This window comes from Adiantum capillus-veneris, chromosome 25 (assembly GCF_014529385.1).
Source record: "Adiantum capillus-veneris isolate H3 chromosome 25, ASM1452938v2, whole genome shotgun sequence".
Lineage (NCBI taxonomy): Eukaryota > Viridiplantae > Streptophyta > Polypodiopsida > Polypodiales > Pteridaceae > Adiantum > Adiantum capillus-veneris.
Window position 1 is genome coordinate 127918849 of NC_140955.1, and position 13769 is coordinate 127932617.

Below are 13769 nucleotides of genomic sequence, written 5' to 3' on the forward strand. Positions count from 1 at the left end.
AATATTACCTGAAGGTGTTGCTTGTGTTCGTCTAATGAATTAGAGTAGATGATAATATCATCAAAGAACACTCCAGTGAAGGTTCGATGAGGCCTGAACAGCTTCTCCATCAAGCGGTTGAATGTGGCTGGTGCATTGGTCAAGCCAAAAGGCATGACAATGTATTCGTAAAGACCAAATGTGGTGTGAAATGCGGTCTTTACAATGTCTTGATCAACTATCCTTATTTGATGATAGCCACTTTTTAGGTCAATCCTACTGAAGTAGGTTGATCCTTGTAGCTTATCAAATAGGTCTTCTACCCATGGAACGAGAAACCTATTCTTGATAGTGATCCTATTTAGTGCTCTATGGTTGACACACATACGATATGTGCCGTCTTTCTTTTGCACTAATAGCACAGGTGAGCGAAATGGAGATGAGCTAGGCCTAACCATGCCCTTCTCAACTAACTCATGCACTTGCTGCATAATCTCCTCTTGTTGAGCTTGAGAATCTCTATAAGGAGGTTTGTTAGGCGGTGAACTTCCTGGAAGAAGTTCAATTGCATGGTCATCATTACCTCGTTTAGGAGGTAGCTCACAAGGGATGTCGTCAAGAAAGACATCTTGAACCCCTTGAGAAAATTGGATAACTCTAATTCCTTTTGGTTGCTTTTATTTTCTTTTGCTAAAGCATTAGGTTCATTTTGAGAATCTTTAACAAAAATCATGTACACGGAAATAGAGCTCTTTATTGACTTGTTGAAAGTTGGTGTATGTACAAAGGGGATAGTGTTACCCATTTCCTTAGCATCTATATACATGTCTTTTTCCCTGAACTTAAAGAAGATTCTCCTTTCAAGGAATTTAACATTGGCAGCCAGGCGGTCAAACCATAGTGCCCCTAGGATTACATCATCATGCTTGAGAGGAGAGATAAAGAAGTCCTCTTTGTCCACATAGTTTTGGACATGAAGCCTCAATTTCCTGATTAAGGGAGTGACTGAATCTTCTTGCCCCTTGAAAGAACTGTCTGCTGGTAGAACATCTCCCATCTCATAGGCTTGTATGCCTAGCTTGGTGGCCAACTCTAAAGATATAAAATTGTGAGTAGAACCAGGGTCAAAGAGAATAAAAGCATCATGTTCTCTTACCTTTCCCCAAGCATGTCATAGAGGAGATCCTTTGTGGTGAGTTTGGTGAGTCTCCTCCTCTTGGATTTCAACCAAGGTAGCTCTAGGAGGATCTTGGCGGTTGCTCTTTTGGGGACAAGCGCGGTACGCATGCCCTTGTTCGCCGCACTTGAAACACCGGTTATCCTTGCGATAACGCTCAAGCTCTTCAGGAGAGAGTTTGTTTTTACCTTTGTAAACTCCCTTCTCTTTAGCTTTGTTGGAGTTGCCCTTAGGAGACTTTTGGACATTGTCCTTCCCCTTAGGCTCGTTGGAACCCTTGTTTTCTGTAGGCTTATTATTTCTTTTAGCCCCTGTTTGGAAATTGATTCGAGAGGCCACCATAGTATGGTGTATTACCGCCGATATGGTACGTGGCCTTTGGGAGTTGACATACTCCTCCATTTCTTCGGTTAAGCCCGCACAAAATTGTTGCTTTTGCTCTCCAAAATCCAACTTTTTGAAGACAGTGGCTTTGAGTTGTAGGTCCCAAAACTTGTCTACATATTTGTGGATGGATTCATAGGGAGAGAGCTTTAAACTTCGCCATTCGGTGAGTACTTTGTCTTTGGCATCGGTGGCCAAAAACTGCTTCATAATGGAAGCTCTTAAAGCTTTCCATGTTCGTGGAGCTTCACCGTTGGCTCGTAGGCTAGACCACCATTGCTTGACGGACTTTTTAAAGTGCATAGCTACATGGCGTAGCTTAGAGGACTCCGTGAAGCCCTCATCTCCGAACGCTGCATCAAATTGTTGGATAAAGGCCAAGACTTTGTCCGTAGCACCAAAGGTAAGGAAAGAGATGCTCTTCCCTCCCTCTTTGAACTTCTTGAGCTTGGACGACCTCTTCCACGCGGCATAGGATTTCCTATGGCCTCTTCTTTTTGATGGTTCAAAGGTTGCACCATCACTTTCTTCAGAAGGTGAAGAATTTGAGGAAGGTGGAGAAGAGGGTGACCTCTTTGTCACCTTTTTATTGTCTTGATCTTCGTCATCTTCACCATCACTTTCATAAGAGGAAGAGGATGAAGAAAATGGAGAAGAGGGTGTCCTCTTTCTTGCCTTTTTCTTCTCTTGCTTTTTATCATCCCTCTTTGAATTATGGTGTGGAGAAGGGTGTGATGGTCTTCTCCGCTTTGGTGGTGATGGAGAGCGTTTAGCCCACCGTCTTCGTGGTGCCATCTCCATCGAGGTGGCGAGAGACTCACTTATTTCTCGTTCCTTCGGTGGAGGCTCTTGAGTTCTCCTTTGGGAAGGAGATGCATCATCACGAAGTAAATTCTTGAGCCCTTCGTATGGATTCTCTTCTTCTTTCCGAATCGGAGAGAGACCTCTTTTGGAAGTCTCACAAGGAGGCTTCCTAGGTGTTCTCTCGTCATGGTAGTGAGCTTGGAGAATCCCATGAGCACGGAGCTGCCGTTGCACTTCACTTTGGAGAGATGGATTGCCCATGGCTTGTTGAAGCCTAGAAACAAGATAGTTAACAAGCATCGGGGCATCATAGTAGCTTGCTCATTAGCAAAATCAAAGCTATCAACATTAATTTCACTCTCTTTACTATTGTCAGCCATTCTAACAACTTTTAGGTGTACTTTGGCACTTCAAGCCCTAGTTGCTACTCCTCTTTACCCCTTTAGAAAAAGCACTCAAGCTACTGTACCTGTGGCTCGAATATTATTAATTGCAAGGAATAGAAGAGAGGGTCGTTCAACACCAAAACAACACCGGCTCGTGTCCAGCTTCTAATAGCTCAATAGTGGTTAAGCCGTAGGCAAGCCATGTAGGACTCCACTATTAAGACCATAGCTCTCGACGATGATGCCCTGTTAATTGCACAAAGGCAGGCGCACTGCAAGGCTGAAAAATCCCTATTCTACTTACTCACATGCAATTAATAATACCAACCATTTATAACTAGCTTGAGGACCTCCCTTCTTGAGCAAGAAAAGAGAAACCTTGTGCTCTGATACCAATGTAACATTGGCCTAAAAACTTGTGTGTAGCGGAAATTAGCATGAACATAGTGGGCATTTCATTAGAATAGATTCCTAATGAGAATTACAAGAGTGCTTGGGTGGAGAGAGCAACAAAACGCATAGCACCTAGTTAGATAGCATGAACAATACTTTCAAAAGAGAGAGAAATTAAGCTATTGACAACCGTTGAGGACCGGATTTACATGGAGCCGGCCCCCCCTCCCAAAGGCTTTGTATTATGGTTTCTCCCAGCAAGAGAGACATTGTACAATACAATTCTTTGTGTTCCTTCAAGACTAGCTAGTGAAATGAAGATGAAAGCTTCATGCACCAAGCAAAACACTTATCAACCACAACATCAATTGTCTCCGGTCTCAGACCCAAAGGTGATAAGCTTTCCATTAAAGCTTGAGAAGGAGAGAGAGTCTTCTTTACTTCACACATGAGATTGTGTGTGTGTGTGTGTGTGTGTGTGTGATATTGCAAAAATCAGCCCCCCCTCTCTCTTGGTTGACCCCTCTTGCTATTTGCTCACGCTACCCTCTCATTGGACCTCCCTAGGGCTAGCCAATGACAATTAAGCAGCATAAGTGATAGCCTTCTGACATGTGTCCCCCTTTCCCCTTTTGTGAGAGCTTTAGGTAATTTAATAATTCAACTAAACTCTCATTGGACCCCTTTGCCTCCTGGTCAATAGGAATCAGGCAAGCCATTGGGCTGCTGAATGCTCATTGGACCCCTTGGGAGACTGTCCAATAGTCTTCTAGAGGGCTTAATTCTCATTGGTTCTTTTATTAAGCGTTTTTAAATTAATTAAACTAAATTTACTCTAGCCTAATTCTCATTGGTCCACCTCCAAGGCCATCCAATAGGAATTGGGTACACCTTGTGGGCATCTGGGCTGGGGAGCTGACATGTGTCCCTCATTCCCTTTGTGTAAACGGAGCTTGTGTGTGTGTGTGTGTGTGTGTGTGTGTGACTTTCTCTCTCATCTCCTACAAGCAAGGCTCGCCCCCTCCTATGTAGGGATTGCTAAAGACTTTTGGGGCACACACAAAGCATCCAATTTTCCCAAAGTTTGACCTTTGGACTCAACCTTTGAATTTTGGAACCTTAGCATTTTGGAAGTCTTAATGGGCTGAACCTTAGGGTCTTTAAGCCCATTATTGCACATGGCTCTTTTGCAGATGGCCCCCCCTTTGGATCCGTACTGTGGTCGGTCTGCTAGTTTAACCAATATTCTAGCTTTTTCTCCCCTGGCACTTCCCCATATTAAATGATTAGTTTAACATGAGAAAATCATTTAGGAGAATTAGATATTGATTATTATGACATAACCCAACTACATATTATGTAGTTAGAGGGCTCCCCCATAGACCCTCTAAGAGAAGAATCACTTGGAGAGTCTCGAAGCTGAAACTGCAGATCCAGGGGTGGGTTGAAGCACCTCCAAACGAAGCAATCGAGTTGATCTTGGAAAGTGACCCAGGGACGCATTTGCAGATGCCAAGGCTCTATGAATCGGTGCAAGTTTCTTTGTGCGTGCCTTCCATGGACATTCTTAGTGGGTATGTAGGGCACTTGAAAATTGTAATGTCCAATTATAGAACTAGACTTGGACTTGTTACCTTGATTATCTAAGAGCGATTTTGGAAACTCTGAAGGGAGAGGCTTGACCAAAAACAAGCGATTCCAAATTCCAATGTACTCCTAGCGTTCCGTTCACCAGTTTTGTTGGTTATTTTGCCGAGAGTGAAGCTCCTCAACTTATGGCCTCTGAAGACGACGTTTTTTCTGATGCAGAAGAGGAAGAAGAGGAGGATGATGACGGCGACGCAGATGAAGATTTGAAGAGGTCTCTGAGGCGCAAATCCTACGAAAAACACTTGCCTGAGTTGAAGACTCTACTGAAGGAAACCTTTGGAGATGCAAAGCCCAACTTGGTCACAGACAGGACCGAGAAGTGCTGTGCAGTCTGCCCGACACTACAGTGGTTCAAGGGATGGAAAGCTCTTCTTGGGCATGCAGAGACCTTCAAGAAGAAAAGGATACAGCAACACAGGGGCTATGCTGAGGCTATCAAAGAAGCCCTACGAGTGCATGGGACATCCACCTCTCGCAGTGACATTGCCCCTACGGAGACACGCACTGCATCTTTTAACCCCGAGGCTGCCAGCAACCATGTCATTGTGTGGCCTCCAATCCTCCTTGTCGAGGCCATGGATAGGAGGATGGACTTGCATGAAACAATGGTTGATGTGCTGAACAGAGAGGTCCCTAACATTTGTATGCCGCAGTTCATTCAGGTTCGGAGCTATCGAGGCCTGCTGATGTTCAGAGGTGAGGCAGTAGGTTACCTCGAGGCTATGAGAGTGTCAAAATTGTTTTCTGAGCTTAACAAGCGAAGCGATCAGAACTCAAGGGTCCATGGATATGTTGCCACTCCCAAGGACATGAAAGTTATTGACCCTGAGAGGAAATTGGTGAAGTGGACAGAAGAAAGCTACTATTTAAAGGTCCAACATGCCCAAAAGAAGGACAAAGAGGTATTAAAGTTTCAGTTAGTGCACTCAATTGACTCTTCATTTCCACTTTTCCTGAAGCTTTCATGGAGCTTTAGTACAGCTTTCCTCAAATCTGTACCTGAATGTTATTTGATATGTTTGTGTGTGTGTGTGTGTGCGCGCGTGTGCATGTGCGTGGGCACACGCTTTGTAACACACACTCTGATGGATGAGCACGTGCGTGCATGCACACACACACAGACAAGTTAAATCATTGTCGAAAAACTATGATTTTGTGGACAATTGAAGGACCTTTTGAGCAGAATACGCTCTTGTGGGTGTTGATTTACCGAATATTCATTGCATTTGGGTGTGAAGGCAACAATCTGCAATATCTTTCTGCCATATATTATGGTATTCAAATACTATGTGCTTTATTTTCTTGCAAGCTTAGTGGGGTTGATGGAGGTGCCCTTTGATCTTCTGTTGTCTAGCTCTTTGATGGCCCTTCACACTTTACCTGATTCAGAGGTCTCATGGAGTGGCTTTTTTGTATCGATAATGAAGAAGTTCACATTTCATGATCAAGATTCAAACGAGGTCGAATATGATGGCAAGCTAGTAAGAGGGTTTGTAGGTTGATGGTAAATATTCCTAGTGGATGGAGTGCCTGTTGGATCTGTTGGATCTTTTTTCTGCTCGTCTTGGTGGCGCTTGAGTTTTTTGGTTGCTTTTCACTTTTAATTAACCTTAGGGACTGTTTTTTTTTTGGGGGGAGAGGGAGAGAGAGAGAGAGAGAGAGAGAGAGAGAGAGAGAGAGAGAGAGAGAGAGAGAGAGAGCACCCAATGGGTGCTCCCTGGGAACCTTCACCCCACCACTATGCCCTGGCCCTAGTGACCTGCACCTTGCCATTCGCCGCACTCTGGAGTCTCATGCTTGTGGCCTTGATACCTTTCTTGCTGGAGGACCGCTTCGCTGTGAGTTTGCTTCGATCTTGGGAGCATTTTCGGCGAGGCCTGGAGCAGCGACAGCCTACTTGCACGGAGGAGCGCCTACGACAGCCCCTTGTTTGGAACCCCATGGTTAGCACTCTGAGAGGCCACTTGGTTGGTAGTCGGCCTCATGTTTCCTGGGGTCCCATGGCAGCGGGTCTAGCACGCTCTTTAGGTGACTGGTTAGAGTTTTCAGGCTTGTAAGAGGAGCTGCAGGGTTTCCAGCTACTACAGGGCATGAGAGGGTGCAGAGCATGTGCCAGGACATCTCAGAGGCAGTTCCAGCTGAGTGGCTCACACCTCTCGAGCCAGTAGCGCCCAAATGGATGGGAGCCTTCATGCGACTGGAGGTTCTCATCTCAGTTCGGGCTTGCTCAGAGATTGTTCCCTTCCTGTTTTTCGAGTTACAGGGTGAGGGATGCTTATAGCGAGTTGCAGTAGAGGCCCCACAGGTGGCAGAGTGCTGTTTTCAGAGGATCCGAGTGGTGGGCATTTGTGGGAGGACTTGTGTCATCGATCCTGACCCAACAACTCTTGAGACTGGACATTGGAGACTGGGGGCTTGGGAGTGTTGTCCACTTGGACGAGTACAGTGGGATCCTGGAGAGTGGCTTTGGAGGGACCCTTTCTCTTTTGTAGACCACCCATGTGTCCTTTTCTTTCAGTACACTGTTCGACTGAGACGTCACATACTGGCAGCACAGAGAGAGGCTCGCCTTGCTGCTGCAGCACCTCATTGGCAGGAGGAGGGTCTCACAGCTGAGTTCTTGGCAGCTTTTTGGGAGAGGTTGTGGGACTCCAGACAGCCGAGGTGAGTCACCTTGTTTCAGTGGTGGCTGGTCGCACACAGAGCTACAACAGTTGGGAGCTGGCTTGTGCATAGTGGTCTCTTGGCCGCATGTGCAGCTTGTGACCATCTTGTGGAGAGTCAGCGACACTGTGTTTGGGACTGTCCTTTGGCACAACAGGTGTGGCTTCGTGTTCTTCAGCTGATGCCTGTTCTTTCCACGGCTCGGCTGTACACTTGGGGAGCAGTTGCTCGGTCCACCCTCACGGGCTCGGCACTTCAGTTTGAGCTATCTTCCACCAGCAGGATGATAGTGATGCAGGGGGGGCGACTACACTCCAGCCTGCCACAGAGCTTACTCCACAGGAGTGGTGCAGTGAGAGAGACGAGTGCTGGGAGCTCATTAGTGGCCTGACACTCTTGTTCATCTGGCGGGCCCGCTGCTTCCGCATCTTTGACTCTTTGAGGCTCGCCCTGTATCACCGGCAGAGATTGTTCGTGATCTTTGGCTATAGCTGATCGACACTCCCAGAGGACAGCTCGAGAGACTCCAGGGCAGCTTCGACGGCATGCGAGAGCGCAGAAAGGCTTTCCTTTGACTTTGGCGTCTTGGGCCTTTTTACACCATGGTCCAGGGTGTACTCAGATGGCACTACTGTCCACCTGTGTGGCTTTTCCCTCCTCCCATCTCTTGATTTAGCCTCTTTGTACATTTGGTGTTTTTTCATTGGGAGAGTCTCCCCATCATGGTCGTTTTAGCCCTCTCTCGCAGAGGTGGTTGTAGCCCTATGGGCAGTTTCATTAACTAATAGAAAATTCTTTTTTTGGGAAAAAATAAAAATAAAATCTGAAACCTTTTCTGGATTTCGAGATGCTCCGAGGATTCAGCAGTTTGACATAGCCTTCTCCGGAGGGCATTACTCAGAGCACTCCAAGATCAGGAGGGCCGCATCATTTTTAAAGGGAAATGCTCGAACATGGTGGTCCACTCTTCTTCTGAGGAAAGAAGCCCCGATTAAGTGATTGAAGTTCAAACATCTCTTTATTTCTTCTTGGTTGACTCGGGAGTACGAACGAGATGTGAGAACCGCTTGGAACCATCTTCGGATGACCAAGGGTGATACTTTGGACGCATATTGCGAGAGGTTTTGGGATTCTTTTCTACTGACCTCTTCGTTTAAGAAGGTCACCTTTAAAGAACAAATTGAGCGGTTTTGCTGCGGACTCCCAACAGAGATCCGAGATTATTGCCTTGAACAAAAGTCTCAGTGTATACAACAACTAATGGGACATGCGAAACGGTGATTCTCGATACATTCAGGGAATTTGACCTACCCCATTGATGAAATTTTGACTTAGAGTACCAGACATACCTCAACCAATGAAAATAGAAAGAAAAAGAATCCCCAGGAAAAGAAAGATACACGACCCCGATTGACTATTAGAGAGAGAGAGAACTATCTCAAAGAGCGGAAGTGTTTGGTTGCGGGGAACAAGGGCACATCTTCGCAAAGTGCCCCAAAAAGGCACAACGTGGACAAACTGAAGACATGCCAGAGAGTTCTAGAGCAGCGGAGGAACGCGGCAGAAAAGGCAAGATGAAAGCAGGACTAGTATCGGATTGCATGGGAACTGACCCAAGCCAGATGGATGAAAGTACATAACTTTGTCGCGCATGGGGCAAAGTGAAAGATCAGGAAGCCCTTATCATTTTGGATGGAGGAGCCAAGGCCAACTTCATTTCACCTGAATTGATGACGCGGCTCGAGATTACGCCCGACAGGATGGGGCCACCGGCGGAGGCAGTTCTAGCGGCGCCCGGACGGGATGTAGCCAATATGCCTGCCATTGGCAAACTTTGTTTGCATTGTTAGGGGTATTTAGGACACGAGGACTTTTACATCATGCCTTTGGAAGGGTGTGACGTCTTCCTAGGAAGCCCTTGGTACCATAAGAACAATACCGTGGTCGACTATTGGGCCAAGAAAGCAACTTTGACAAGGGTAGGAAAATAGTACTTGATTTCAAGTTGAAGGGTGAGTCCGTCCCTATTGTATCGGCTTCGGCCATTTCAAAATTAATAAAATCCAGTCTCTTTGTTTACTCAATCTATTTGAAAGAATTAAATGATGAACAACGAACAAACATGTCTGAATTGGACAAAGAACGACAAGAATTTTTGCACACACATGCTGATTGTTAGAAGGCCTGCCAGGCGAGTTACTCCCATCTCGTCGTGAGGATGATACTATTGATCTGATTCTTGGAACCACACCACTGAACCGGCCACCTTACCGTGTTAGCCGAGCCCAGAACGAGGAAATCATGAACCAAGTGAAAGACTTCTTGAAAAGGGTCTCATCCAGCCTAGTACTTCACTCTACTGTTCTCCGGTTTTATTGGTACTAAAGAAAGACAGATCTTGAAGGATGTGCATTGACTATAGAGCTCTTAATAAAATCACCATCAAGAACAGATTTCCGATTCCAAGGATCGATGATATTCTTGACCGACTACAGGGATCCTCTTGTTTCAACATGATCGATTTGAAAAGCGGATATCATCATATCAGAATCGCTCCAAGAGATGTCTAGACTCTACAAGATAGCCTTTCGGACAAGCTTCGGTTTATACGGATTTTTGGTGATGTCTCTTGGACTTACCAATGCTCCAACAACTTTCAACAGAATGATGGTTAGGATTTTTCGAAAGCATCGATCTTTTGTGGACACTTTCTTTGATGATATTATCGTTTTCTCCAAGGATGAAGCAGAGCATCGACACCATCTGCTACAGGTCTTTCAGGCATTGCGTGATCACAGATTGGTTATCAATGCCAAAAAGAGCGAGTTTTTCTTGTCGGAGATGCATTTCCTGGGACACATCGTCTCAGTAGCAGGAGTATAGATGGACCCTGCCAAAATTGAGACTATCCTTGATTGGCCAGACTTGAAGAATGTTCATGAAGTTAGAAGCTTTTTGGGCTTGTGTTCTTACTACCGGCGGGCGGTTCATTTGGAAGTTTGCAGAGGTAGCTTCACCTTTGCACTTATTGACTTAGAAAGGAGTCCTTTTCTCGTGGGGACCGACAGAGGTGACTGCCTTTGAGACACTTAAGAAAAAATTGACTACTGGACCAGTGTTGGCTTTGCCTGACTTGCAAAAGCCATTCAAAGTTTATTGTGATGCTTGTGGTCGTAGTGTAGGAGTGGTCTTGATGCAAGAAGGCCATGTGATTGCTTATGAAAGCAGAATGTTTTCAAGGCCAAAATGGTAGCACAGATTTATGAGAAAGAGCTATTGGTAGTCATCCATGCTCTTACTCAGTGGCAACATTATCTACTCGGAGTCTTTACTGATCATCAGAGTTTACGCTACTTCTTGTCACAGAAGCAGCTTTCGGAAAAGCAGATGCGGTGGGCTAACATCTTGTCACAATTTCACTTCCATATTGTCCATGTTCAGGGACAGAAAAACTTAGTGGCAGATGCATTGTCTCGGAAGCCCCTCGTCTTGGCTATTTCCGCGATCCATCATAGAAGGTTTGAGAATATGGTTGACCTGTACGCCATTTATATAGATTTTACCGATGTTTTTACTCGGATACAAAATGGGGAGATGGTCTGTACGGGATGGCTACTTGATGAAGAAAACAATGTTGTGTGTTACACAGCCGTTGAGGGAAAAGGATTTGATTGAGTGCCATTGTCCACCTTTTCTGGGTCATTGCGGCATTGATACCCCCTTGAAAGGTGTGGAGCGTTATTTCTTTTGGCCAAGACTTAAGAAGGATGTGGACGACTTTGTTTGCAGTTGTTTAGTATGCCAGAAGGTCAAGTTTGGTTTGCATAAAACACAAGGATTACTACAGCCTTTACCCATTCCCACCCGACCTTGGGAAAGTATTGCAATTGACTTCATCTTTGATCTCCCGAAGACACAAAGTGGGCACGATGACATTTGGATTGTCATTGACAGATTTAGCAAGCAAGCTCACTTCATTTTAGTAAAGGTAACAGTCAAGCCGGACCATTTAGCGAGACTGTTCATTGCACAGATATTTCAATTACATGGCATGCCTGAGACAATAGTCTCCAATAGAGATTCCCGATTCATGAGTTTGTTGTGGAGGGCTATTTGGGCGAAGATGGCACGCGGTTGCAGTTCTCGTTATCATTCCACCCAGAGACAGATGGGCAATCTGAGATTGTAAATTCAGTTGTTCTGGATTTATTGAAGTCTTACATCTCTGATCAGAAGACTCAATGGGAATTTTTTTGCCTTTGGTGGAATTTGCCTACAACAACATGGTTCACTCTTCGACGGGGAAGGCGCCATTTGAGATAATCGAAGGTGCTCAGAAGGTTCCACCCTTTCTCAGCACTAAAGACAAGATTTTTGAAGCCGATCAGTACATGAGGGACTTGGACTTGCTTTTTCCAAGGTCCGCGAGGCTTTAGAGAAGTCTCAAGAACGACATAAGAATGCAGTATATCGACATTGACGAGATTTGAACTAAAGGAAGACGATTGGGTGCTCTTTACGTTTTGAGAAGGCACGCCTAAGGAAACGAAAGGGAAAGGAGCTGCTTTTTCGAAAGCTTAGCATGAGGTATTATGGACCTTTCTAGATTAAAGAAAAGATAAATGATGTCTCCTCTCGACTCAAGCTGCCCGATACTTGAAAGATTCACAATGCATTCCATGTGAGTCTCTTGAAACCTTTTAAAGGTGAGGTGCCAATTGATGGGAAGCGTGATGAGCAACCCGAAGTGGAAGAGAGCGAGGAGATACTCGTTCCTAAACAGATTTTGGCACACAAGGAAAGAAAGTTGAAATGTAAAGTGATTCGACGGTTCTTGGTTAAACTCAAGAACCATCCGGCATTAGATGCGAAGTGGATGGAGGAGGAGGACCTAGCTGATACTCCTCAGAATTTGGAACTTTACCTTGGAAGCATTCGGTTTAGCATCGTCTACTCCGTAGATCCTAGAGATCAGCAAGGTTGAATCTGGTGGAGAGGGATTGCACAAGAGGGGAGTCACTCCGCTCCTTTGTCAACAGATTACCTTGATTGAATAAGGTCACTGATGTCCCCTTTGGATTTCAGGGATACTGCTGGGCTGACAGTATTCTGCTATACGACTTTATGAACGAAAATCCCGAAATTGAATATGATTGATTTGTACTCTCTCATTTGACTTGTTTGAGTGCAGGAACTGAAAGACGAAATGACTACAGCATTTTGGTCTCATAAATCTCTATAGACATGATCGCAATAAGGATTAGTTAATCCGGCATCAGTGAGGTCTGGGATGGATCTAGGTGTGGTTACTAAATAGTTGCTGGCAGTCATGGTTTGAGATTTGGAATGAATTTTTCTATGATTGATTTGTCATGTGATGTCTTGTGATGTGACTGTCGTCTTTGTACAAGTGCTAGATGTGTCGTGTCTAGTGCGTCGGTACTTAGAGTCAATGTCTACTGAATTGGTTTATGGCCTTTGCCTGTTTTGCAAGCGTAATCGAGGGCGATTACATTTCTTTCAAGATGGGGGTATGTCACAAACTAATGACGTGGCATGACCTCTTCATAAGTTGTTTCCAACTTATGGACTCTTGCCGAGGGGCCTAAGGACACCTAAGCATTAGAATTCAAGCGAAGGACCTGTTGACGTGGCTGCTGTATGGATGGCCGCGATCTGTGTTGACTACTTTTGGCTACAAGCTGAGTTTCATGTTTTTTGGGGCTCTGCTTTTAGCACCCTTTGTAATGTTTATAAGTGACCCAAGGCGGCTCACTTCTCAGAGCATCTGGACGGAGAGTCTGAGAGCGAGCACCCGCGGGAAGTTGTACTTTGCTCAAAGATTAATATAAAAGAAATACCGAAAGGGACGCCAGTCTTTTGGGGCCAATCTCTCTTGGCACAAAACTACACCGGGCCGTGTCGACTCTTAATTGCGAATTGTTTTGAAGTGAATCTCTGTTGTGTCGCGACAGAATTTAGACTTTGAGTGTCCAAGTTTGTTGCACACCCCACTTTCTAGGGTTGATTTGTGTTATGCGCCTCACTTTTAGGGATGATTTGTGACACTATGTAGGACCATTCTACTCTGGCATGACCGAGTTCTAGCTGTATGCATCATTGAGGTTAGTATAAGATGTCCCATGCTTTCCTCTTGCAGTTGTGGTCGTGTGTTTGGGGACTTCAGATTGGCGATGGTGGCACATGGGCTGTCCGATCTGGTCCTAATCTGACTTGTACGCGATGCACCTTACACATTGGTGAGTGGTTGTGACACTGTTCCTGTCTACATGCTCATTTAGAATTTGGTCAACACCAGACCATTTCTCAAG

The 13769-nt window shown here is 45.3% G+C and overlaps 1 protein-coding gene across 3 annotated transcripts in view; it reads left to right on the plus strand.

Annotated features, from left to right (window-relative positions):
* Positions 1 to 4826: 4826 nt before the first annotated feature.
* The window catches only part of LOC147425630 (uncharacterized), a 56865-nt gene continuing 47922 nt past the window's right edge, over positions 4827 to 13769 (plus strand). For 2 of the 3 annotated variants that reach the window (XR_015186386.1, XR_015186385.1), the window contains exon 1: positions 4827 to 5675. Coding sequence is in view for 1 of the 3 variants with exons in the window: in XM_086499697.1 (XP_086355823.1) it covers positions 4899 to 5675 (777 nt within the window). In the remaining 2 variants the exon portion in view is untranslated. The remainder of the gene's footprint in view (positions 5676 to 13769) is intronic. The other variant, XM_086499697.1, reaches the window with a different exon arrangement.